The sequence below is a fragment of the Ochotona curzoniae genome, unplaced genomic scaffold (genome assembly GCF_017591425.1).
Source record: "Ochotona curzoniae isolate NIBS_2020 unplaced genomic scaffold, NIBS_Ocur_1.0 scaffold_3890, whole genome shotgun sequence".
In the NCBI taxonomy this organism is placed as follows: domain Eukaryota; kingdom Metazoa; phylum Chordata; class Mammalia; order Lagomorpha; family Ochotonidae; genus Ochotona; species Ochotona curzoniae.
Window position 1 is genome coordinate 41,473,817 of NW_024467115.1, and position 26,187 is coordinate 41,500,003.

At 61.0% G+C, this 26,187-nt stretch overlaps 1 protein-coding gene across 2 annotated transcripts in view; it reads right to left on the reverse strand.

Moving 5' to 3' along the window:
- Nucleotides 1–26,187, reverse strand: part of RPS6KA2 (ribosomal protein S6 kinase A2) — a 194,216-nt gene that overhangs the window by 73,374 nt on the left and 94,655 nt on the right. Inside the window, exon 1 of one of the 2 annotated variants that reach the window (XM_040965200.1) lies at nt 1,090–1,296. The exons of the other annotated variant lie outside the window; for it this stretch is intronic. Within the exon in view, the coding sequence (XP_040821134.1) occupies nt 1,090–1,188 (99 nt within the window). The 5' untranslated portion in view covers nt 1,189–1,296. Of the gene's footprint in view, nt 1–1,089; nt 1,297–26,187 lie in introns of those variants that run through there. 2 annotated transcript variants of the gene reach the window in all.

A 26,187-nucleotide genomic window follows, 5' to 3' on the forward strand; every position in this document is an offset into this window, starting at 1 on the left:
CACCCACCTCTCACCCTGCCCAGCCTGGAGCCCGCTGGTACTCACCTCTCACCCTGCCCAGCCTGGTACCACTGGCACCCACCTCTCACCCTGCCCAGCCTGGAGCCCGCTGGTACCCACCTCTCACCCTGCCCAGCCTGGTGCCCACTGGCACCCACTTCTCACCCTGCCCAGCCTGGAGCCCGCTGTTACTCACCTCCCACTACTCCTCCCTGTTCCTGCACTTGCAGCCTGCCTACACCTGCTGAGCAACCCCCTTTTCAGCCCCTGTGAGCTTCTGCACACTCGCGGCTCAAGCAGGGCCTCTCAACTTTCCCATTAAACACAGCTCCGCTCACCTCCAGCCCTTGGCTGCTCACCTCCAGCCCTTGGCCGGCTGTCCCGGGAGGCATCTCTAGCAACCAGCCCTGCAGCCCTCGGGTGTCTGAGCTGCCCTGGGCATGGGCGGCAGATGAGGCAGAAGCACAGTGAGCCCTAACAGCGTCTGTTCTGGTCACTTCTGACACGCCCGGGCCCAGCCGGGAGGAATGGCCCACCTGGGAACGTGGTAGCCACAACAGAAACTTCTTTAGCGGGCAACGCCTGCCTCTGTGGCCGCCACTCCCTGTCTCGTCACTGTCACAGCCGACTGCGGGGACAAAGGCGCCCAGGGAAAGTCCGACCATTGTTCCAGCAAGCTCGCCGCTGCCCCTGCTGGGGCTCCAGGCCGCGCTCAGGCGCCGAGGCCCCTCGGCTCCTCTCCAGGGCGCCTCAGCGTGGCCGCGGGCGCAGGGCTGGGCGAGCGCCGGCTGACCTGCAGAGGCACGCTTACGCACGACTTGGAGCGCTGGCCGCCCCTCGCGCTCCGGGCGGAGCCAGCTGGGAGGCCGCAGGGCTGCAGCCTCAGGCTCCCCGCCCCGGGCGGCCCCGCGGAGGGGGCCAGGGGGGCGCCGTGCTGCCCCGCGGAGGGGAAAGGGGGACGCCGTGCTGCCCTCCGCGGGGCTGCGGGCGCCCCTGCACGCGGCAGCCACGTGGGCTCCACCGCACAGCACGTCCCCAGCCCCGGACAGCCGTGCCCGCCGCCCCGGGCGCACCTGCCCGCGCGCTCACCTCGAGCCGGCTGAGGCTGGCGCTCTTGGAGCGCGACTTCCTGCGCAGGTACACGGAGAAGAACCTGCGCACCGTGAACTTCTTCATGCTCAGCTCCATCGCCCCGCGCCCGGCCGGCAGGAACCGCGGAGCCCACGCACGCGCATCCCCGGCGCATCCCCGGCGCCCGGCGCGGCGACCCGGGCCGCGGGCACAAAGGGCAGGCCGCGCAGGCCACCGCCGCCCCGGCCTCCTGCCCGCGAGCGGCGGCTCCCGGCCGCGGGCCCGCCCACCGCTGCCTCCGCCAACCAGCGCCCGCCGGGCGGCTCCGCCCACGGGCCTGCGACCAATGGGCGCCCCGCTCCGCCCCGCCCCCGGCGCCCCGTCCTCCTCCGCCCCGCCTCCTTCCCCGCGAGTACGACTGCGAGCTGCCCGGCTCCGCCCGCCGCCCCGCCCAGATCCGCCGCCGCCAATCAGAACCCGCTCCCCGCCCAGGCGTGCCCCGCCCTCGCCGCCAGCCCCAGTCAGCGCCGCCTCGGGCGCTCACACCTCCTGCGCGGCCACGCCCCTTCCCCGCGGCCAATCGCGGACCGCGTCCCGGCGCCCTGAGCAGGAAGGGCGGGCTGCTGCGGGCGCCCCTCGTGCCCACCGCGCTCCTCGAGCCCATGGCGCCCCTCGTGCCCACCGCTTCCCTCGTGCCCACCGCGTCCCTCGTGCCCACCGCGGCCCTCGAGCCCACCGCGCCCCTCGTGCCCACCGCGCCCCTCGTGCCCACCGCGCTCCTCGAGCCCACCGCGCCCCTCGTGCCCACCGCGCTCCTCGAGCCCACCGCGGCCCTCGAGCCCATGGCGCCGGTCATGCCCATGGTGGCCCTCGTGCCCACCGCGTCCCTCGTGCCCATGGCGCCGGTCGTGCCCATGGCGCCCCTCGTGCCCACCGCGTCCCCTGTGCCCACCGCGGCCCCCGTGCCCACCGCGCGCCTCGTGCCCACCGCGCTCATTGTGCCCACCGCAGCCCTCGTGCCCATGGCGCCCCTCTTGCCCATGGCGCCCTTCGTGCCCACCACGCCCCTCGTGCCCACCGCGCCCCTCGTGCCCACCGCGCTCCTCGTGCCCACCGCGCTCCTCCCGCCGGTCCCCGCGCTCCGGGCCGCAGCTGCCTGGCGCCCGCTGCCTCGTGCCTTGGCTCCGATGGATGCCAGCTCCCCGGCCCATCCCTGCTGCTGGTGCCGCCAGGGCCCTTCCGACGCGCGAGACCGACTGTTCGAGAGAACACGCTCGGGTTGGCGAGGCTGGACGCCCCTCCGGGGCTGAGCAGGGTGGGGTCAGGTCCACCTGCGAGGATAGGGCGCCACCCACCCTGCTCAAGATCGGGGCGGGGGGTGCCTTCTTCCCCGCAGGACTCAGCTCAAGGACCCAGCTCCTCGCGCACTCTGTCCAGTGGTGACCCCACCGGGGCTGCACAGCGCTGCCTGCAGCCAGCCTCTGCTGCAGGTGAGAGGCGACAGATCCCACCTGGTGGACCGCAGCCTCCAGGCTCTGGCCTGAGCGCCAGCTGGCCTGGAGGGATGTTTAGGATCCAGCAAACGCGAAAGCAAGGAAGCTCTTAGCCCCCAGCCACCCCTCGCTGCGCCGCTGCTCAGCCATTCAGCCGCCCAGCTGCCAGTGTGCGCTTGGTGAGGCAGCAACACGGACATCCCTAGCAGTTCCCACTGCCCGTGAGCTGGTGGCAGGAAGCTCTCCAGACACCAGGGCCGGGCGAGGTGTCAGGGACCCACATGCTCAGGGGCTTCATCAAGGTGCGTGCCAGGCGGCAGGGGAGCACCACGGGTTCCTCGCCCCTCAGATGCCGCCTCTGAGGACATCTCGCTGGCCGGCAGGTGTTCTCGGACCTGAGCAGCTTGGAAGGGAATGCAGGCAGAGTGGACGTGGCTTCTAACATGGGAGCGGGGGTGAAGAACGGTTGGTTATCCTTAGAGGAGTCCAGGAGGAAGTGGACTTTGGCCCAAACCCAGGCAAAGAAGATGGCCCCTGGGCAGGTGGGAGTCCTGCAGAGGCGATAACTGGGCCCTCCGTCTCTCCAGGCCTGGGCATCATCAGTGAGCAAGGTTGGCGAGTTCTGAGCGCCCTTCTCGGACGCTCCTGGGAGTAGAACCAGGGCAGGAGCTGCTCAGCCAAGGAGCACCAGGCCTGGCCGAGCGCAAGCAGTCTCGCCAGCTATCGAACATGCAAATCTTTCTGCAAATTATGTCAATATTATTTTAGTAATGTAACATATAGGAAATATATATATATATTATGGTAGCCATATTATAAAATTATGATAATTATAGGGAGAACTATTATTTTGAAATAATTTACATGTCATACATTGTTTTTTATTTGAAAAGCAGAGAAACAGAGGAGGAAGGGAGGGATAGTAAGTGGGGCTGACTTTCTCCTTGCCAGCTCACTCCCCTGAGGCCCACACTAGCTGGGCCTGGCCAGGCTCAATTCAGAATCTGAGAATTCCAGCCTGGTCTCTCCCAGGAGGTGGGCAGCAGTTGTTGAACGTGGGCCATCCTCTACTGCCTTCCCAGGGGCATCCCCAGGAGCTGGATGCGCCAACTGGCACTCCGGTATGGGGAGCAGGCATCCCACGGCATGGCTTCATGTACCGAGCCACGTGCACTCCTCCCTCAGGGAAGTGCTTCCCATGGGGGCCAAGGAGCGCTGCTCAAGGCTGCAAGACATGGACCCAGCAGGCCAGGCCCCAGAGCAGATACAGTTACAGGTGCAGATGCCAAGCAGATGCCAAAGTGTAGTGAGCACGTGTGGACCGGACAAGCAGAGGCCCTGGACACAGCTGGGCACGGGCTGCTGGTTCTGAAGCGTGCAGAAAGCTCTGTTTGCAAACCTGCAGTGTGATGGGCAATACCGCAGGCAGCTGAAGGCCTTGAATTGTGACCAGTACCAAAGAAGAGCATGTTCAGTGCCACCTGCTGCATTGGCATCCCATGCGGATGCCAGTTTGACTCCTGGCTGCCTCCCTTCACATCCAGCTCCTTGCTAATGCACCCCGAAAAGCAGCAGAAGGTGGCCCAAGTATCTGAGCTCCTGCACCCGTGTGGAAGTCCTGGGTGACGCTCCTGACACTTGGCTTGAGTCTGGCCCAGCCCTGGTGATTGTACCAATGTGAGGGGTGAACCAACACATGGGGAAGAGCCCTCCCTCTCTTTCTATGCCTTTCTATCTCTCTCTGCCACTTCCTCTCTCCAGTTCTGTCTTTCAAGTCAATATATCTATAAAAACAAAACAGAAAACACAAGAGCATCAGCCGGAGCACAGGACTGCGGCCGACAGGTCACTTTCCCCAGTACAACCTGACCCTACAGTGATAGGAAAAGGTGGCTTCAATTCAGATGCTTCTAGATGAATTCAACATCCATGCCCTGTTCAGGCCTTGCTGAAAGCCTGGATTTCCACAGAGGACATTCCTGGTGGTCAGGGCCCAGCAGGGGCTTCTGACGGCCCAGGAGGTTGAGGCTGGCAGCTGCTGCAGCTGCTACCAGCAACAGGACAGCCCTGTCACGGAGAGTCAGCCCTCAGCACCCTGACAGTCGCTGCTCCTGCTGCTCCACCTGCTTGGAGCCTCAGTCCCTCCCAGGAGCACGGTCTCTGGGTGAAGAGCCCCACCGATCCTGGGGCGAGACACCCCGCAGTGTGTGGTGGGGAGCAAGACAAGGGGCCCTCCTCACAGTGCTGAGCTGTGCCAGTGAGCCTTCTCGGAGTGCACCGGCCACTACTTGGGAGCTGCAGAGCTGTCCGGAGCTGGGCAGAGCTCCTGGGGCCTCATGCAGAGCCTGGGCACCTGGCTGGGCAGGCTGCTTTCTCCCAGATCCTGGACCTGCACTGGAAGCCCCCTCTGTTAGCTGGGTCATGGAAAGCAAGGTGCACCCGCTGTGACTGCCACCAGCTTCCAAGCCACACAAGTCAGGCCACCAGTGTGGAACCTGACCTGCCTTGACAGGACACCCCGCAGCCAGCCCCGGCCGTGGCAGGCAACATACGTCTTTCCAGAGGGGTTGGGGGAGTCACCCCACACCCCAAGCTCCTCGAGGCTTCCAGAGGACAGGCAGACTGGCTCCTATGCCTGTCCAGCTGAGCACCTGTGGGAGGAGACCGCACCTCCGTTACTCCAGGGAGTGTGGCCTTGGCCTGGGGCTCCCGGTCTGCCCTCCTCACCCTCACTGCTCACCCTCCCCCAAGGCTGTGGGCAGTTCCCAGGGTCCCCCCTTTTGCTTATTGAGCAGGACTACAACTTCCCACCGAGCTGGGCACTTCAGGGAAGCAGCTGCAGCTGCAGCTGAGGCCTGCCTGTCTCGGACCTCAGTGGCATCTTGCCAGGCAGAGGCAGTGCACAGGGACCTCAGGGGCCAGGGCTTTCCACAGCAGCCCACACAGAGGCATCAGCTACCCAGGAACTGGGAGAGAAGACCACAGCAGTGGGAGGGGCTTCCAGAACCAGAGAAGGTGCTCCACACCTGCCACAGAGCCACACACCTGCCACAGCAGCACTGCTCCGACACCCGCAGCATCAGATGCTGACTGGGTTCATAAAAGCGAGGCCGGGGCAGCTGACCACAGTATGTGGGGCAGGCAGGGTGCAGCCCTAAGAGACAGTCCCCTTTCCCCTCCGCCTCTGCCAGGGCTGTGGGAGGAGGCTGGGGCTGGAAGTGGCGGAGACTGGCTTGTCCCATGGTGGAGAGGGACTTCCGTGGACACAGGCCGACAAAGCAAGCGTCACTTAAGGAACTGTAGGAAGGAGGGAGACGGGCCCACCTCCACTGCAGCATAGTTCCCACCGGGACCCTGGTCACCGGTCAGCACTCAGGACCTAGGCCAGTGCCCACTCCCTGCCCGGCAGTCTGTGCCTTGCAGGCCTGCTCATCCCCGCATCCACATGGCAGCACATGCAGGGCAATTCACTGTGATGCCAGCTGAGCCGCTCGCTTGCAGACCGTGCCTGAAGATCTATAGGATCTGATATGAATGACAGGATGCGTAGGGAACGGCAGCAGGGTCAGCAAGCTCAGTTATTCACAACCGCGATGGCATCTTGACACATCAGCCAGAGCTGGAAGCGCATGTTTTTAAAATGACGCCGCTTAGCACACACACATCTTGTCCAAGGCACCAGGAGCTGGTGGAGTGCAGTTCCACGAGACCTGATGAGGGCCAAGAGTGGTCACACAGTCTGGGACAACAAATGGTCGAGGGGCGCTGCCAAGTGCCAGGGTTCCACACAAGCTGTTCCCTCGCACACTCCGGCCTGGAAGGACAACGCCCACGCCCCCAGCAGTAGCTGGCACACGCTCTCTGTGAGAACGTACTCTGCGTGCACAGCCACGAGCTCACGGTCACTTCAGACAGGCCGTCCGGGTCCCCGGGCAGTGGGTAGCAGCTGGGCGCTGTGCCAGTCAGAGGCTCCTGGAGCAGCTACAGACTGTAACACAGACCTGGGACCTATGGTGGGACCATGTCTCGGGCTTCCTTCTCTTTCCGCAAGGCTGGCAGGGCCATGAGCCTGCGCCAAACTTGCATGTGGGACTCCCTGGCACAGGTGCGGGCACTTGTGCTTGGCTCTGGGAGGCTGCTGGGGCCTTGCTCCAAGCCTCAGTCCTCCTCACTGGCCCTGGGCATCACGCTTCCCCTACCCCTGTCTGGGGAAGGGGACCAGGGTGCTCCCTGAGGCAGGACAGCATGGGGGAAGAGAAGGCACCTTCCCCGCTTCCTCCCTGTAAGCGAGTGGGGCGGTAACTCAGTGACCCTAAATAGGATGTCTGGCTTTGCTAAGGATCTCGCACATACAGTTTTCCAAAGAAAGGCAATCTGCAGGAGGAAGCAGGTGCTGTCAGCACAATGGCACATCCTGAGGCTCAGCATTGTTCAAAGCCCACGGTGCCGGGGCCACTGTGCACCCACCTGCCGCACCTGCCCCCCTCTTGCGACATCACTTCCTCCCCTTGCCTTCGTGAGCGAGCTTCCTTCCCGGAAGAGCTGCTGGGGTGGGACTGGGGATTCCGGTGACTCTAATGGACCACACTCTACCCCACACTGGAGCCGTCTCTGCTGAGTGATTGTTCACTGAGTTTCCAACTTCGGGGTGCCCTCCAGATGGGGAACACTGTCAGGAAGACCTAAAGCCCAGGGGTGTGTCAATTCTGTGCCCTGGCTTCACTGAACCCCCAAAGTGAGAAGCTCAGGTCCTGCCCTCTGCCCGCTGACGTGAGCTGCTCTGGGTGCTGGGGGTTAGCCTGAGATCGCGGCTGCCCCAAGTAGGGTTCCCATCCCCCACGCATGGGGTCCTCCCGGGAGAAAGACAGAAGCACACGCGGGGACTAGAGGAAGTGTCCACTCCAAGGAATCTGAGGGCTCTGGCAGCTGGGGACAGGCCCCGCATGGATGGATCCCCCTCCCCCGTCCGCCTTCAGCGGGGCAAGACCTGCACGTCCCTCCCTCCCGCTCCCAGCGCCGGGGGGTTAAGGGGCACTGTGTGAAGCTGGCCAGCATGACCACTTCTGTACCAAATCCCGATGCTGTCACCGTGGTGGCCACAGTGTGTCCCTTTCAATCTGAAGATAACAGCTGCTGACAAGGCCCTGACAAGATCAACAAACACGGGACCAGAATGAGGACCACCAGCTCGTGTCCCCACTGCGGCTGTGTGGGACCCCTCACCCACGAGTGGTGTAGTGGGAGGACCCTGGTGTGCACTGTGGGGCGGCCACTTGTTGCATTTTCCCTGAGCTCAGGCACCTGCCCATTCAGCCTGTGATGAACCCTCTTACCAGCCAGCTGCCCTCTGCTCTGCCATCCCGTCAGAAGGCCCCAGCTCCTGGCACCCTGGTCACAGTGACAGGACCCCTTGCTTCTCTAGATTTATGAGAGGGGAATACTCTGAAGACCTCAGGTCCTAACCTAGCCTACTGCGAGCTGCGGGCAGAGTTCCTGGAACACAGCGATGTGTTTGTCCCCTAAAATGCAAACATGTGAGTTATACAGTGCTGCCAGTTGCCATGGCTTGCACGTGTCAGCACTTCAGCTCCCTAACTTTTGGGTCCAAGTGTGTGTGTGTGAGAGAGAGAGGTGGGGATTGAAGGAATTTCTATCAAGACAGTAGATGAGATCCCAGGAACAAGCTTGCCTCCTCGGGGACATGGGGACATTCGTGATTGTCAGAATGTAGTGCGGCCATGGAGACCATCTGATAGGTGGAAACTGTAGATGCTGCTCATCCCAGGGAGCTCTGGGCAGAGCCCGTGCAGTGCTGCCAGGCTGGTGCTGCCAGGCTGCCGAGAGTCCCGCACTCACCCCAACTCTCCGTGTGGGCAAGAAGCTCTGGGCAGAGCCCGTGCAGTGCTGCCAGGCTGGTGCTGCCAGGCTGCCGAGAGTCCCGCACTCACCCCAGCTCTCTGTGTCGGCAGGAAGTAGTGCTATGAGCTCGTGAGCCGGCGCCTGGCCCAGTGCTGTGAGCTGCCATCGCTCTCCCAGCTCTGGCAGGTGAGTGTTGAATATCACTCAGGACACTCAGAAGAGTCAGATCCACAAGAAGAGACGTTTTCTTCAAACTCCAGATGTCTGCGAACAAGCCCAAAGCATGTTCTCTTGCCATACCAGGCATTTGTGGAGGGTGCCAGGCTGTGCCCAGTCAAGATTTCCCTGGGTCGCTTCCCTCGTCCCTGGCCCCTCTCCAGGGCCAAGGGCAACCTCAGCCCACCTCACAGCCCAGCAGCACGGCCAATGGCAGCAGAGGCAGCTGAGCCACAGGAGGCTGGAGGTGGGAGCCAGGGACTCAGCTCTGGGCTGGCTATGTCACTCCTAGGTTGGCACAGTCCGCCTGGTCCTGATAGGAAGAGGGAACTGGTGGGCATCTGGGCCTGTGTGTGAGCTGCTGTCGGGATGCCGAGACCCATGCAGGGAAGCTGATTTTCCCAGCCCCCCGCACACCTCCTCACTCAAGTGCTCTGTGTCCACGACCGGATAAGGAGCCGCTAAGGGAAGCCGGGCCTCAGTCAATTAGCGGGCAGCTGGCTTAGGTGGCCACTCAGAAAGGCCCTTGGGCAGAAGACCAAAGTGTTCCACGGGCCGAGCACTTGACATCTTAGCATTTTCGCTCTCACTGTCCACACCTGACCTGCTGCAGCACCCCTAGGCAGCTGGCACCTATGTCAACCCCGCATTCCAATGCCTGCACTCCCCTGTGGCCCCGGCTTTGTGCTGTGTCTGCCTTCTAGCAGGCCAGGAGGAAGCTCATTTCTACCGTGTGCTTCCCCAGCCCCCAGCTCGCCCATGCCTCTGCGACCCTGTGGGTGGTCCTGAGCGTCACACCAGGTGACCCTTGGCGGCTGTTTGCAGCACGGTGAGCCCTGAGCAGGGCAGCATTGTCCAGGAAGAAACTCAAAGCTTTCATCTTGTCACCAACCCATCCCAAAGTCTCAGTGTACCTGTGCCACAGCTCCTGCAGCTGGGAGCTGGCAAACACACGGTCCCTCCTGGGGACCGGCACTCCACTTCCAACCAGGCCTTGCTCCTTAGGTGCCTGGGAAGGAGGTAGGTGCTGGTTTAAGCACCGAGGCCCCTGCTTCCCCCACACACTCAGATTTCAACAGAGAGGCTGAGGCTGACTGTGCTGCTCACACGGGCAGTGATGAACACAGACCAGGTGAGTGGATGCTCACAAAGCTTATGTAAGCTCCTGAGACGGTGGAGGAGGCCTCGCGGCACACAGGCAAAGCCGTAAGGGCAGGTAGCCATCCACCGAAGGGCAGGGAGTCTGGCCTCCAGCAGGAGGGGTCATGGCTTGCCAGTCCCCCGGCCCCACGCCCAGGCCTTGGGAACACAGACCCACCATGTGGCCAAGGGACACAGGCAGGGCTGGAGCTTGTCCTAGGGCAAGTGTCGGGGAGGGAGTGAGTGTGACCTGATGCCTGACCATCCTAACCTGGCACGGCAGGGTGTGTGCTTAGTGGGGGAGCCACTTGCTGGGGGAGCAAGCCCAGCCTTTCAGGAGCCTGCTGCAGTCTGTCCCACTTTCCCACCTGCCCCAGGGCCTGTGGCTGAGGCAGCATATGCAGGAACACGTGTGGACACGCACGGGCAGCGCATGCTCTGCCCTGGCACACCAATTGCATCCTGAATTGGGGTGGGAGGCTCACAGGGCCCATCTGTCTGCCTCCCTTGCCCATTGGCCAGCGAATGAGCAAAGGAGGACTCTACTGCGTGCTGACCCAGAGCCGGCGGCCAGTTACACAGATTGGACAGATGTCCAAAATGAAGCACTAATGAGCTGGGAAGAAACAAGCCAAATGTGCTAAAAATAACCAGAGAAAGTGCTCTCTTCCTATGTCAGCCTTATTAATTAAAAACCCAAATTAAAGTGGTGAGGATCACTCATTAAGTCTTTAATTTAAACACAGGCTGACAAAGCTAATTGCACGAACGCTCTGCCCCAGCTGCTCACTGCTGGCCCCACTCGGTTTTGACCGAGAAGCTGTCGGGAGGATGGATGTGGGGCAAGCTGGCCGCAGAGGGATGGAGCCAGGGCCACCCACCTGGTGGTGCCCATCACCACCCGGAAAGCAAGGGCACTGGGGTGGCAGGTGGAGAGGTTCCATTGTGGCACCATGGTGGCAGTGCTTTCTGTGGGTCCAAGCTATGATAAAATGGCCAATGACATAGCTCAGGAGCCTGTACCCCTGGCTACGCAACTTGTGACAGTCTGGGCTCCTGAACCTGCTGCTTGTTTCCTAACCAGGTGAGGTCGCAACCCACAACCCTAACGTGCCTCCTCTGAAAGCCTGCTGCGCACAGTGGGGGAGCTTGTTAACACCAGGGACTGCAAATCGGGGCTACTCCCTGGAAAAGCTCTTGGAGATCTTGGCCAGTAATGGATGTGCTGACCTGCCGGCAGAGCCAGTGGCTCTAGTAGTGACAAGGGACCGTGTGGCTGTCCTGGCATGACAGCTGCCTGGGCCAGCCAAGAGGCTGCGAATGTTCCAGAATCCAGTCTGGACTCTGTCAAGCACGGGTAGGTCTGAAGTGCTGGTGCTTCCCTTGGAGACAAGGCAGGACAGTGCCTTCATGTCTGCCTGGGACCTTTCATAACCAGAGGGAAATGGCCCTTGTTTCTAAAATAAAGAATGAATGCTCTTCCTGCCCCTGGAGTCGGTGCTATGGCTTGTGTGTGGGAGTCAGCCACACTGGCTCATCCTGCACGTGGGGGCAGTAGAGTGATCACGGAGCGGTGTGCCCATAGCCCAGACCACGCACAAGCTGCCCAGTGCGCTCAGCAAGGGACGCTAACCTGGGAGGGACCCATCTGGGAGGACTGCGTGGGGCAGGGTCGTGGGGCAGGGTCGTGGTGCCGAGGGCTCACCTGGGATGCCCGCATCTCTTAATGGGGCGCCAGTTTCAATTCTGGCCTTATCAAAGACAACCAAAGGAGAAGCGGGCTCAGAGCCTCCTCTGCTGGAAGGAGTCCTCAGTGCCAGCCAGCTCTGGCCCACAAGATGCCTTCCCTCCTCTAACCAGCCCCATGAACCCATGTTTGGTGCCACTCTCCAACTACATGTGAAGGAGCCCCTTTCCAGCTGGCGAGTGGCAGTACTGCCCACGGCCCTGGGTGGCATCGTCCCTTAAGAATGTGTTCTCACAACATGGGTTTCAGCCAGCGTTTCCAGGGCAGGAACAGGAGGCTGCCCTGGCTTCTGATGTCCCTGCGGGCCAGGGAATCTGCCCACAAACTCGACCCCACACACGTGCCTGCCTAGGGTCAGGCTTCAGGACAGGGGCTGCCAGGCTGCTGTGATGGCTCAGCAGGCTAATCCTCTTCCTTCAACACTGGCATCCCACACGGGCAATGGTTTGTATCCTGACTGCTCCACTTCTGATCTAACTCTCTGGGAAAGCAGTGGAGGATGGCCCAGTCCTTAGGACTCTGCCCCTACATGGGAGACCCGGAAGATGCACCTGGTCCCTGGCTTCAGATCAGCCCAGCCATGGCCTTTGCATCATTTGGGGAGTGAACTAGCACATGGAAGATGTCTCTCTCTGTTTCCTTCTCTGGTCAAGCCCACTCCTGAACACCCACGTCCTGTTGGCACACTGGGTCTCTGCACTGTTGATGCAGCTTCCTGCTCCTGCACCCGGGACAAGCAGGGGTGCTGGCCTGGAGCCCCAGGCTCCTGCCGCCAGGAAGGGAGCCCCTGGCTCCTGGCTTCGGCCTGGCTCTGCCATAGCCATTGGATACACGGAAGGGAGGAAACCAGCACATGGAAGATGTCCGTTCCTCTTTCAGTAGCTCTGACTATCAGATAAGTAAAATTTTAAACAAAATAATATCAAATGGTATTAACTAATTAAGCTGTACCATATGAAAATGCAAACTCCTGACCTTTTCAGACTACAGATTTTCAACTTTATTCATTGCTTATCAAAAACCTACTGAACAAGAAATACTCTGTTTAGTAGCATTTGCAAGAGATTATTCTAATAGGATATAGAAAAAATAAGGAACAAGTCACAAGTAAGATACCCAGAGGATGTAGAGCACACAGCCTCCCCTCGGTCACACAGCCTCCCCTCGGTCACACAGCCTCCCCTCGGTCACACAGCCTCCCCTCGGCCACACAGCCTCCCCTCGGTCACACAGCCTCCCCTCGGTCACACAGCCTCCCCTCGGTCACACAGCCTCCTCTAGGACAGCCTCCCCTCAGTCACACAGCCTCCCCTCAGTCACACAGCCTCCCCTCGGTCACACAGCCTCCCCTTGGTCACACAGCAGCCCTCCTGTCCAGAGGACCCTGGGAATATTATCCCATTACACAGAGCTGGAGCCTGAGGTGCGGACACAGTGTAACACTGCACTGTTAGTAGGTGCCAGGCCACAATTTGAGTTCTGATCTGGTCTTAACATCAGAATTTCCTGCACAAGAGAGTGAGGCACTACGGGGCTGGGCGGGTTGTGGGAAAGCAGGGTCTGGTCCTGCAGCCAGCTTTTTGGGGCTGCAGACTGCGCTCCCTCACTCAGGGACCCCATGCTCTGCACAGCCCACGTGCAGCCCTCGGAAAGCACCTGCTTGTTGGTGCTGACAATTGCTTTCTACACAAGTGGACGACCATGAACATGAAGTGGAACGGAAGTGACTGGAGACAGCCTGGCTCCAGGCGCGACCCTCCTTCCACGGCTCTAGGAGTGCCCCTGGCGGCTCCTTGCACCCACCGGAGCATGGCACTCTGTCTTAGTACACTGTGTCTGCACAAACCAGCCGTGCGTTGAGGGCCTCCTAGCTCCGAAGGTGCTGGCCGCTGGCCCATCCTGATCCCTCACACAGTCTCTGCGTGGTTCCAGTGCCACAGCCTCGCAAAAGCTGAGAGCCTTCACAACAGCCAAGGATGCCTGTGTGCACCTTTCCCAGGAACACATGGGGGAACCAGGGGCTCACACAGCTGCGCACACGGGGCCTTGCCCTCGGGGGTCTGTGTCCAGAACTGCTCGTGTCTGCTACCAGGGAGCTTCATGGCTTCCGACTCGGGTTGTTGATGGCCAGAAGTCAGGGCCCCTGGCCAGGGGAGGTCCGACCTCACACGTGAAGGTTTTCCTGCTTGTTCTGACACCTCCACCGAGTGGACACCTGGGCTCACGCAGAGCTCAGCCCTTCCCTCAGGCCCAGCTTCTCCGGCCCCACCAGCTGCACCTGCTCCCCACTCATACTTGCCCACACAGCCAGGAAGCACCGGTTGTTTGACCCCTGCTGGCAGCGGCTCCTAGCACAGTGCCCGCTCCGTGCTTGCCTGGCCCTTGCCCCCAGGTCTTCACACGGCAGTGGGAGGGTCTGCCTGACAGGGTGCCGGGGCCACATGGAAGCAGTGGGCTCCCTGTGAGCTGTGAGGACACACGGTGTCTTGCACCGTAGATACTGTGTGATGGCCCCTGGTGGCCCTGTGCTCCTGATTCCAGAGGGGCCCCTGCTGCTGTAACGGGGCAGGGGGGGAACCCCCTGCTTGTGGCCACTTTCATCCTAGGCCATGGGGCACCCAAGTACCAGGCTCTGCCGCATTGCCAGCCGTGGCCCTGGCATCTGACAGACGCAGGAAACCATGTCAGCTAGCTAACAAGCGGTCCAGTAAGACCTAGAAGGCCACGGATGCATGGCCCCCGGTGCTGAGAGATCAGCATGTGGTGCTGCTCGCATTAGCACCAGGAACCCAAAGACCCTGTGGTCACCCAGGCAAAGATAGCCACTGTGGAACCTTCCAGAGTGGGGCCTCTCCACCGAGGGCTGTCTCCTTGTGCTCGAATGTGATAGCTGTGTCAGTTCTGACAGCTGACAGGGGTCTCTGCTCTCCTAGGAGACTCTCAGACCTGGCTGTGATGTCACCACGTGCTGAATGTGGCATTTCGACACAGGGACCTGCCTCAGCAGCCTCACGTGGAGGGCACAGCCAGCCAGACACTGCGGGCTTGCAGGAAGGTGGCTCAGGAGCCAGGAGCACCAGCCCCGGCAGGTCAGGACAGTCAGGGTGCTGGCTGCTGTGGCTCACTGTCCACATGTGCCTCCACCCTCACGGCCACGGTACCTCTGAGAGCCTGATGACAGGGCCAACAGCGAGACACCCACAACACCTAGTGGGGCACTGGCCGGCGGAACTGGGGCTGGAGGCGCCAAGGTGAACGGGACTTCTCACTCCCATCAGGGTCTTGGGGTGGGAATCGTCAGGAGGCCAGAGCGCAGGGCGCACGGCAGACGCAGCCCTGGGCTCTGGAGGAAGGAGAGACTATGATCATCAGATCAGGTGGGCGCCCGCCTTGGGTGGACTCCAACATCAGCCTCGCTGACCTGGGCAGTCCTGCCAGGCCCCTGCATGCACCTTCTCAAGTCTCCCTGGGAACAGCGTGCCTACCCAGTATAGTGCTAGTGCCATTCAGGGTGAGCAGGGCCACGTGGGGCAGCGATGATGGTGTGCCTGGAGTCAGCCTGAGGGCACCAGTGCAGGGGCGGGAACCCACGAGGAACAAACACTGCTTGCCACACATCTCAGGAAGCACCGGGAGACCAGCTGACGCGCACTGCTGCTGGGCGCAGAGAACACGTACAAGGGCCACTTGGCCTGCAGGTGGGCAATGATGAGATTGAAACTCACATCTCTTCGACGCCCTGCCCACTATGGAGCGCAAGCCGTCTGGGGTAGGGCTTTCAAGTCAGCATCTTGGTCCCCTGGGTGTGAGTGGCTTAGCCTGCAGACAGTAATTGCAGCTCATTTTCATCTACCTGTAGGCCGAGTGACACAGGGAGAAAGAGCGAGAGATCTTCCATCTTCCACCTGATGAATTCGCTCCCCTAATGGTCACAACAGCCAGACCTAAGAGCTCCCGCCGCGTCTCCCGTGTGGCTGGCAAGACTTAAGTCCCTGAGCCATCACTCACTGCCTCCCAGGTGCGTTAGCAGGAAGCTGGACAAGGAACAGAGCAGCTGGGACTGGACTGGTATCTGACGTGTGACACAGCTGGTGCCACGCCCACTCCCTGCAATGCTTTTTCTGGATGTTTCTACTCCTCACCCGAGTCTCCCTGCAGAACACTGGGAAAGGAGCTGCTCACTGCTCCGTGGGAGGAACTGGTCCTCCTTGCTATTTCCCCCTTCCTGTGGACAGGCTGCCCTGTGGCACCACCCACATGGCGGGTCCAAGGAGGAGTTGTCTTACCCACTGCCAAGTGCCCCCGGGACTGCAGCCCCAAGTCCCCAGACAAGCGGCTCCAGAATGTGGCACAAACTGGGAATTCCTGCCCCTTCCCAACACTGCCCTCTGAAGGAGAGGAGGCCTGGCCAACAGCTGGGGGAAAGCCCTCACCTTCAGAGTCATGTCAGTTTCTGCAGGTGTGGGTGCTGGTGGGGTGCATGGCCACTGGTCAGGGTGCGGTGAGGGGTGGGTGTGGGTGCTGGTGGGTTGCACAGCCACTGCAGGTCAGGGTGACGTGCTCTGAGTCCAGTCCCCAGCACTGTCCTCTCCCACCCAGGTCCGGATTAGCTGTGCACTCATGGCACAGCTGCACCTTGCTCCTGCACACATTGCAGTGCGCCAGAGACCTGCGTACCTCGTCTGGGGGTAGGACCCTGAGGGGCAGCGCCGGGGCTGGCCCTGGACGTCCCTGCAGAGAATCCACCCTGTACTAGCCGCAGACTCAGCAGGCCCCAGGCAGCAGAGCTTGCACACCTAGTTTCAGCCTGCCCTGGCCTAGAGGCCTCCCCGTCTCTGTCCACCTGCTGGGACCCTCTCAGCATGGGCATGGCGCCTGCCCAGTGGGGAGACCCTTGCCCAGCCAGCCAACAGGAAGCCGGCCAACAGGAAGTGAGTTTCTCACTGAGCCAGCCTTTGTAGGGTCAATAATAGATCAGGTTTAAAATAGAAAGACACGTGGTGCATCCAGGAAGCTCTCTGTGGTAGAGAGGAAGTCCACTGCTCTGCCCTCAGGCGGGCACACCCGACCCTCCCCGCCTGCCCCGGCTGGAGAGCTGGGGTGAGCTGGGGTGATGGGCGGAGGGAGGGAGGAGGTCAGGAACCACGGAGCATCCCGGAGGGAGAGCAGGCAGGAAGGGCAAACTCTGGCTTCAAGGAAGAGTGGGAGTCAGGAACACACATGCGGAACATAGCTGACAGCTGTGACAGATACATGCAGCCGGCATACGCTGCACAGGTGTGTTCCTGGGGCCACAGCTGTGACATGGAGGGTGTGACAGCAACACAGACGCTAATGGTGAAGGTGTAAGTGAAACCAGTCGGGGAGGTTCCCTTTAAGCTGCTTCCTTAGGACAGAAGTCCATCCTGTCCCCCAGAACCCGACACTGGGCCCTGACAGAACACTGGTGCCACCGACCTGGCCCCATCCTCAACTCAGTTCATTCCACGCCTCATGGCGCCTGCCTGCTCCTCACCCTCTTTCCCTCACTCTTAGACTTGGACTTGGCACTGAGAGCCCAGGGAGACCACGGGATGACACGGCCTGACCGACACACTGCGCTCACTCTAGCTGGCATCTACAGCCACCCCAGGTGTCCTGACCCTGCCTGTGTGTGCAGACGGCTGGTGACTAACCCAAGGCTTAGCGTCCAGCACAGACAGGGTGCCCCGTGCTGTCTGTCTCTGGTTCACACAAAGAGGTGCGTGCTGGGCTGCCTCCTTCCCGCCCCTCAGACGTTGGCACAGGAGTCCTGATCACCGCACTGCTCTCGGCCCCCTTGGTGCTCACGGCCAGCTCGCACGGTGAGCGCCGGGCAGGGCAAGGGCAGGAGAGGGCTGAGTCCTGAGACCAGGTCAGGGAGTGAGAGTGGGGGCCTACAGAAGTGTCAGGACAAGGTATGGGGAGGGGGAGACCAACAGCAGAGACGGCAGTGTGGTGAACGGTGATGGTTTTTCTGGGGCTGGCAGTCACCACAGCCAGAGGACAGGGCAGCCTTGCACCTGGAGCCGCCGTGGCCTTGCCTGTCTGTCCTGGACTCCAGTCACCCGGGCAGCTGACCCCCGAAGAACCAGAAACTGGCTCAGCCATGTGCTGGGCCTTCTGTCACCTCCTGCAAGTGCTGCCTCCTCACAGCCATGAGGTAGTCTGAACCTGAACCTTTGCGGCCAGCTCCCTGCTGGTTTAAACCTCAGAAAGAGACATAGCCACTGGGGCCGGGGGGTGCACAGGTGCCTCTGTGGGGCTGGGCCCCCTGAGGCCGTGACATTCCCCAGACCCACCCCACAACGGGCAGGGACAGGTGCCCACATGGAGGTCAGTGCCAACTACAGGTGCATTTCTAAATGGTCACACCTTTTGTGCAATTGTCAGAAGCCAGACTCATCAGGAATGACCCCTTGGCGCATGTCCAGTCCCGACACCAGCACTCAGCTGCTTTCCTCCACTGCTGGCGACCACTCCCTTCCCAGCACTGCCATGTCCGGATCAGGTACCTGTGCCAACCGAGGGCCAGGGAAGGACGCTGCAGAGTCCCGTCCAGGAGGTGTGGGCATGCGGCTGGCATGGGAAAGAGATATCAGGTGGCTTGTCCCTGGGGCACCCTGGCCAGCCCAGGCAGAGGGTTGCAGCACCAAGTTCTGCCATGTTACCCCATACACTCCTATAGGAGCCGACAGAGCGCAGGGGTCTGCACGGGCACTGTCTTCTGGGGACACCACTCACAGCTGTCTTCTGCCTGGGCCTGGGGCATCCTCGTGGAATCCATAGGGGATAGGAGTCCTGTCTGAGGAGGGCCTGGGCCTCCTTCCTTCCCTGTCCACGTCCTGCCTTGCAATGACTGTCCCAGGCAGGGTCTTTGAGAGGCCCACAGGCACAGGAGCGCCACGTGGCATGTGACCACCTGGGTGTCTGTGATGATGCCCGGGGAGGTGTCACTGCAGGTGACGACAAGCAGAGAGCAGCCAGCAGGGGTTCCTCGGGACCCTGGACAGGTGACCCGGCTGGGAAGACCACACTGGCTTGTCTCGCTTCTCTTGGCATCCAGGACCAGCACTGAAGGACCCCCACCCCTGGCTTCCTCCCAACGAGTCGTGGGACGGGAGTGATGACAGATGGGCCCCAGGCCTTGGCGGAGAGCACTGACTGACACATGCATGTGGGAAGGGGGTGTCAGCTGGCACCCGCGTGTGCCCGCACAGCATCAAGTGGCCACACTGAGTGGAGCCCATAGGGATGGGGCCACACACAGCCGCTCTGTGGTGTCGTGTGCCACGCTGAGAAGGCCAGCAGCGTTGTGATCCTGCAGTAGCAGCTTCCGTCCATCGGAATGGCGTGAGTGTGGCCTGCCCCATGCCACTGGGCCTGACAACAGCGAGGAGGAGGATGCTGTCAACTGAACAGAAAACACCTGTGCCCATGGCTGACAGAGGGAAATGCCACCCTGTGGTGCTGGGGGCTGCTGGCTTGTCCGTGGGACACACAGAGCTAGAGGGAAGGCAGAGGTGGCCTGGAGGAACAGCAACTTGGTAAAAATTCTGTAATGCTGTTGGGCCTCAGCTGGCTTCCCTGGATTTATTTTTCTGTTAAGAGAGCTTACTAGGGGCCTGGCATGGTAGTCTAGCAGCTAAAGTCTTGCCTTGCATGCACTGGGATCCCATATGGGTGCTAGTTTTTGTCCTGGCAGCCCTGCTTCCCATCTAGCTCCCTTCTTATGGCCTGGGAAAGCAGTCGAGGACGGCCCAAAGCTTTGGGACCCTGCACCTGTGGGGAGACCCAGAAGAAGCTCCTGGCTTCTGGCTTTGGATCAGCTCAGCTCTGGCTGCTGCAGCCACTTGGGGAGTGAATCAGTGGATGGAAGATTTTCCTCTCTGTCTTTCCCCTTCTCTGTATATCTGACTTTTGGAGATCAAGCTTACTGGGTTGTCCACGTTCAGTTGCACGGACGTGGCCCCCACACTCGCGATCCCCATGCTGAAGGGCAGACACAGAGGGCTCCAGGAACATTTCCACAGGTCCTTTGTGTGACATCACCAGAGACCCCAAATGACATGGGTGTTCCTTGCAAGAATTGCGAGTGTGGATCTCCTACCCAGCCTGGGAGCTGACCCTGCAGGCCCTGGGGAACCCAGCTGCTGACAGGTGTCCTGAGGCCACACAGCTGCAGTGTGGGAACCACGGCCCCTCGGTGCCACAGCCCTCACTGGGACTCTTCCCTGTTGCCCGTCATCCCCGGCCAGGTGAGGCCTTCCCCTCCTGCCCTACGACCCATTCCCTACACATCCTCCACAAACGGCTCCTGGAGTTGACCTCTCCTGCGTGTCCAATGCCAGAGCAGCCAGGCTGACTCCCAAAATAACCCTCCTCGGGTGTCATTCCCTGCTCCTGGCCCGGCCCGCTCCCCCATGCCTGCCTTCTGCCAGGTCCATGAGCCGTGGAGCCTCAGTGGGGTGTCCCTGGTGACCTCCTTGCAGCCCACGAGGTCCTCTCATGCTCCCATGCACCTTGAGTCCCAACCCTGCATCACCCCAGCCAAGGATGACAAATGCTTTGTCTTCAAACCAACGGGAGGCTCCATGGACTAGGCAAGCCAGCGCTGCCCAGGGTGGGCGGGGCTGTGGCTGTGTGATTTCCTGCCTGCCCTCACATGCAACATGTCTGAGGAAAGTGGAAACAGAGGTTGGAGCAGGGGCCCACGCAAGCAGCATGGAGACACTACAGACCCACGCAAGCAGCATGGAGGTGCCATGGGGCACAGGCGCTCGGCAGGCCATGCGTCTGAGCCGTACCCCTAGGTGGGCACAGGCCAGGTTTCCTATGCTGAAACGGGCACTGCAAACAAACTGTGATGTGCTCAGTAAAGCAGAAGAAGAGCTGGAGAGAGAAGAATGTGATGGCCCAGGCCCTGGCCTGTGAGGACCTGCGTCTCTCAGCGCCTGCTGACCCGGGAAGGGAGAGCTGGAGAGGACGATGAACGAGGAAGCACAAAAGTCTGAGTGGCACTCAGAGCTCACCCTCCGACCCCTAGCCTCACTCCCTGCGTAAGCCATGGTCGCCATCGCTGAGGCCGGGCCCCAGGAGAAGAGTGGAGGGCACCCTTTTCCAGCGAGCCCAGCCGGTGACTGATGCGACTACCTCGCAGCCAACCAGAGGGGAAGGAACAAGAGAAAACATGTCACCGGATGCAGGCAGGACAAGAACTGTCAAGGGCAAAACTGCACGCCAAGTTGCATGTGCACAGACCGCAGAACAGCCTCGGTGGCCGTGTGGCTTCTGCCTGGCATCAGGTGCCACCTTCAACACAAGCCACAGCTGTTCCACACCCGGAGCTTTCCAAAGATACTGGCAAGGTACTTACTAACAATATCCCGTAGAACTTAGAGAAGGCGTGGCGGAAGACGGAAAGCATGTCGCCTGGGGAGAGATGCTGGTGACATGGACCTGAGAGCGACACCGTGCTAGCCTGCCAGCTCCGAGACGGGCTCCACTCCACTCTGCGTGCCAGCCAGAGGCCTCAGGGGCCGCTGCGTAAGCCTCGGGGCCACTCCTTGCTCTGGCCGCTGCGAGGCTCAGCGTAGGCGAGGGGAGCAGCTTGTGCGAGGAGATGGCCATCAGTTTTAGCAGCTGACTCAGCCCAGCACCTCGGGTCATGACTTAATATAGGCCCCGCTCCTGGCCTGCGTGCCCAGTAAGGTCGTCCACCTGTCTGGCTGCCAGGCTGGCCATCTGGAGGGACTCAGAGGGCCGGCCTGCAGGGGGCGCAGCAGCTGCGGGCGCAGGTGTCTTGGTCCCAGGCTGGCGGCTGCAGCCCTGGCATGCCACTGTTGCCGTCAGCTCCAGCATCGTGCTTTTCATCCGCTTGCCGAGACACTCGGCTTCATGACCTTGACACTCCAATTCCTCCACTAAGGAAACCCGACACGCGAGTTCGGGAGTCATGTGGCTCAAGGTCAGTGGCTGAGTCACAAAGCTACCAGGGATTCACTGCTCCTTACTTACTGGTTGTTCCCAACAGCTCCAGGCACCCACGCTGCTGGGCAACGTCCCGGGCGGCTCAGAAGGAGGCGGCTCCCAGGACAGGGATGTGCAGCCTGGCTTCCTGGCACGTGACACAGCCACCACCTCCAGGGCATGACCTCCCTGGCTGCTGCTGATGGGGTCTCGTGGGAGGATGGGCACACTGGTGGGCCCTGAGCTCACACCTGGGACTTGCTGCAGAGGGCCTGAGGTCCAAGTGCCCTTGGTTACCCACGTGGACGAGTCTGCTCTGTGGAGGCCAGACGCTGGCTGAAGCACTTCTCCTGCTGCCCATCTGACCTGCCCAGAAACTGGCTTCACCTTCCACGGAGCAGAGACCGGGACAGGGGAGCGGCTGCAGGCCTCCTGGGAGTCGCAGGGGGCCCCTTCTCATCCATGGCATGTTTATGCAACGCCAACCCCTGCAGTGGAGCCAGCACCACTGAGCGCTGACTCATGAACGGGCTACACCATGCACAAGGAATAGGTGTAGTTGGAGGAGCTGGTGGCAAGCTTTGACGACAAAAAGGGGAACTAGCCAGGGGGCTCCTGTCACGTCCTGTGAGCATCCAATCAGTCTGGGTGGCCGGGCAGGGGACACGGACAGGTGCTGCGGCTGAGACCTCCACACCTCCCAAGACTCCAACTGTGAAAGTGCTGGAGGGAATGTGCTGTCCTGCAGCTCCTGCTGCTGTGCTCCGAGGCTGTGCAGCTACAGGAAGGGGAGCTGTCCTCCTGGGCACCCACTCTTTCTCTCCTTCGGGCTGTGGCTATGCCCATCCCCTGCCTCTCAGGCCAGCCTGCCGGCTTGCAGCACTCCAGGAGCTCCTGTCTCTGCTCCCAGCAAAGCAAATGTCCTAGCTCAGGAGGGAGCCACATGAGTGCCTCCCCACCCCAGTCCTGCAGAGACCCCTGGGTCAAATTCACATTCCCTGGCACTGCTGTCTGCTTAAAACTCCCATGCCAGCCCTGCCCCCGGCTCATCTCCCCAGCAGGGATCCATGGCAGCCCTGTTCCAGGTTTGTCTCCCCAGCAGGGGTCCATGCCAGCCCTGCCTCTGGCTTATCCCCCCAGCAGGGGTCCATGCCAACCCTGCCCCCTCATCTCCCCAGCAGGGGTCCATGCCAGCCCTGCCCCCTTCATCTCCCCAGCAGGGATCTCCCCACCCGCCCCAGTAGTGTCACCTCTTTTTAGCTCCAAAACACACACCTCTTTCTTTCTGAGCCCACTCCAGCCCCCACAGCGCCCAGTGCAGAAGGGTCTGCCTTGTGCTCTGCACTGCCTGTTCCTAGGGTGCCTGGAAGAACCTTGTGAACACAGCAGCCTAGGCCCAGCGAGGGAGCCCCATACCTCACACATGGCAGTCACGGGGCGTGTCTCGGAGGTCCGTGCGCACCTGCTCAGCCTGCACCTGGGGACCGCCCTGGTCAGGAGCCAGCAGGGATTTCCTTCTAAACCCAGCAAAGGGAACATTGCAAAGCAGATGTGTCACATGGCAGAGCCTGGCTCTGCCTTGGAGGCCAGGAAGCTGAGAGGCCGAGAGGCAGGAAGGCTCTCTGAGAAAAGTGACTCCGGAGCTGACGCCTGTTCTGTGAGCGCCAGGGAGTTGCCTCAGGGCCCACCTTCATGTCTCCGGGTGCTCATTCTTACTGAAGCACCTTGGCGTCTGCAAAGCCTGCATGTGGCGGCTGAGCAGGAGCTGGCCACTGCCATCTGCTGGAGCCAGTGACTCCCAGATCTCTGCTGGGCGGAGCCGGATGCAGTGATATTGACAAGAGAGCTCAGTGGGGACCATGGAGCACAACATGCCCACGCCTTCTCCCCTGACTGTAACAAGTCTCACGGCCCCGATGCAGAGACGACAGCCGGAGGTCAGAGACCCTAGCAACACCCTCAGGCTGGTGGACAGCTTGAAGATGCCTCAGAGCAGGTGACGTGGGCCTGCGTCCACGCACATCCCCAGGGTGCCAGAAGCATCGGCGCTAGCTCTCCCTGCACATGTCCTCTGGCTAGCACACATGCTCGATAAACTCCCTAAGTGAGTCCTGACTGGCAGAAGAGGAGCTTCATGGAACTGCCCACTATCCAAGGGGCTGAGCTTCCTCTCAGCTGGCTTTATCTCCAAGCGCGATCCACACGGAACTGCACCATTCTGCTTCCCTGCCCACTTACTCAAGAATGACACGGTGTTTGCCTAGACTATAGAAGCATGGGTGTGGACACTGCGCCAGCCGTGGGGCTCACCTCAGTGGAGAGGGACCTGAACAGATGAACAATGCATCGACACAGAAATGTGTGTGTGTGTGTGTGCGGGGGGCAGCTGCGTGAGTGGGGAGCCAGCAGAAGCTTGGTGGGGGCGGGAGAGGGGCACACCTCTGAACACCAAAGGGGACCCTGGGGGTGCCTGGGTACAGCGACAAGAGCAGCCCACAATAGGGCCCCAACGAGAAGGAGCCCCAGGGCAAAGCCTGAAGCGGATGTGTGCTGGCAGGACCGTGAGGCTGGGCAGCTGGCATCCTGCTTAAATGCAACAGGAACCATGAAGTGCCTTACTTAGAAGGATGTACTTGAAAAAGTTCATGGAAAATATACTTTTAGCAAACGTGTTGTGGCACAGTGCATGAAGCTCTGCCTCACCAGGACACCATGCTGGAGCACTTACTCAGGCAGCAGAGTAAGAGGTTATTTGCCGAGCAACTTCTCCGTGTTTACCTCCTTCAGACTGCCGGATCCCCCTTTGTCGCATGCCTCCATTCTGAGATTCACCAGCAAACAGCTCCTGGGATAACACACCAACACTCCCTGGTAGCAGCAAACCTGCCTCTTGAATCCACGGCTCAGCTGGGGTGGCCAGCTTTGTCGGCTTAGCTGGGCTGCAGGGTCCCCAGCCCACGGCCAGCCTCCTATGTCTGTGCACCACCTGCCACAGGCAGCCCCTCCTCGACATGGTGAACCACACCATCAGGTATCGGATGTGAAAACTTACAGGATGGTAGGGCAGGGGAGGCCGAGACAGAGTCCATCCCCAACACCCGCCCCACAGTGGCATGAAGCTGAGGTCACAGCTCCTACAATGAGGGAGGTGTGTGACAGCCGGGCTGCAGCAGACTGAGGGAAGCCACCGTTTCCAACATTTGCAAGAACTGTGGCCCGGAGCTTCCCGAAGAGCAAGGGTGGTGCTGACGCAGAGGCCTGGTACTAGCGAGGGCGGGGAGGATGGACAGCTTCCTGCTGGACACTCTGCAGGAAGTGGGCTCACCGGACGAAGCAAGCAGGGAGGATGCCAAGAGGAGAGCCCAGCGAGGCAGGAGGGGCGACCAGGGAGAGGGACGGCAAGCAGGCCAGCCTAAGAGGAGGGGGTGCTCCTCTGAGTGATCACCAAGACAAAAGGAGGCGAGAGCCCTGCCCGGGTACACAGACAGGCTGGGGCTCGAACCTCCACTCCGAGTCTTCACTGGACAGCAACACAACTGCATTTCCTGGGCAGTCTGTCGTGGCTGTTAACAGAGCCACTTGACAGGGCTGCTTCATTCTGTTTTGAAGGTTATTTATTTGAATGGTGGAGAAAGGGAGAGATCTTGCATCCACTGGTTCACTTGTGCAGCAGCCAGGGCTGCCTATACCGAAGCCAGGAAGTCCCGGTGGGGCCCGAGTTCCTGAGCCATCCCCGGCTCTCTCCAAGCAGCATATGAGCAGGAAGCGATGGGAAGCCAGTGTGGATGGGCTCCCAGCCGGTCCGCTTTGGGTGTGGGTGTCCTGGAGGTGGTCTCACCCGCTATGCCATGTGCCTCCCCGCCATGGACTGATCTGTGCATCCAGCTGCATGAGCTGGGTTCTCCCAGGAACAGCCAAGGAGGCCGCTGCCCCGTGACACGCAGAGGCTCTGTGTCCCACATCCCACACTGCAGCCTCCGCAGCCCCTCACCCTCAGCCCCACAAAGCCCCAGCTGAGTACACACAGCGGGGTTCCATCCCCCATAGAGTCACAGCACCCCACACTGAGATGCATCTCACAGAGGGGGGCCTGTCGAAGGCCAGGAGACGGGGACTCCCAAGGACAGCCCGGGAGGTGCTCCACTTTCTGGCTGCTGTGACCATGCCATGTGCCCCAGAACCTGACAGCCCCTGAGCCCTGGCCCTGCCCTGGTACTGCTGTGCTATTGGCTTCAAGCACAGTGGGTTAGGTTGGTACTTGCAATGCTGGCATCCCATGTCCCAGCTGCCTCACTTGCAATCCAGCTCCCTAGGAATGCTCTTGGAAAGCAGCAGGGGACGGCCCAGGCCCTCGTGCCCTGCCACTCACGTGAGGTGGAATTCTTGCCTCGGCTCCGGTCACTGTGGCCCTTTGGGGAGTGAGCAATGGATGGCGGCTCTCTCCTCTCCCTCTCTCTTTCTGTTACTTCCTTTCAAGTAAGTAAATAATTCATTTTTAAAGGAAGCCTTTGCATGAGCCAGGCTTGTGCACCTGAGGCCGTCACCTTGGGGTGTGCATCTCGCCCTTTGCCCTGGTCTTTGCAAGCCCCTGCTTGGATCGCACTGTCTATACTTCCTTTTTAGTAGGGCTACGTGCAGCTGTGGCTGAGGACTCCTCGGCTCCCCTAGAAGGCG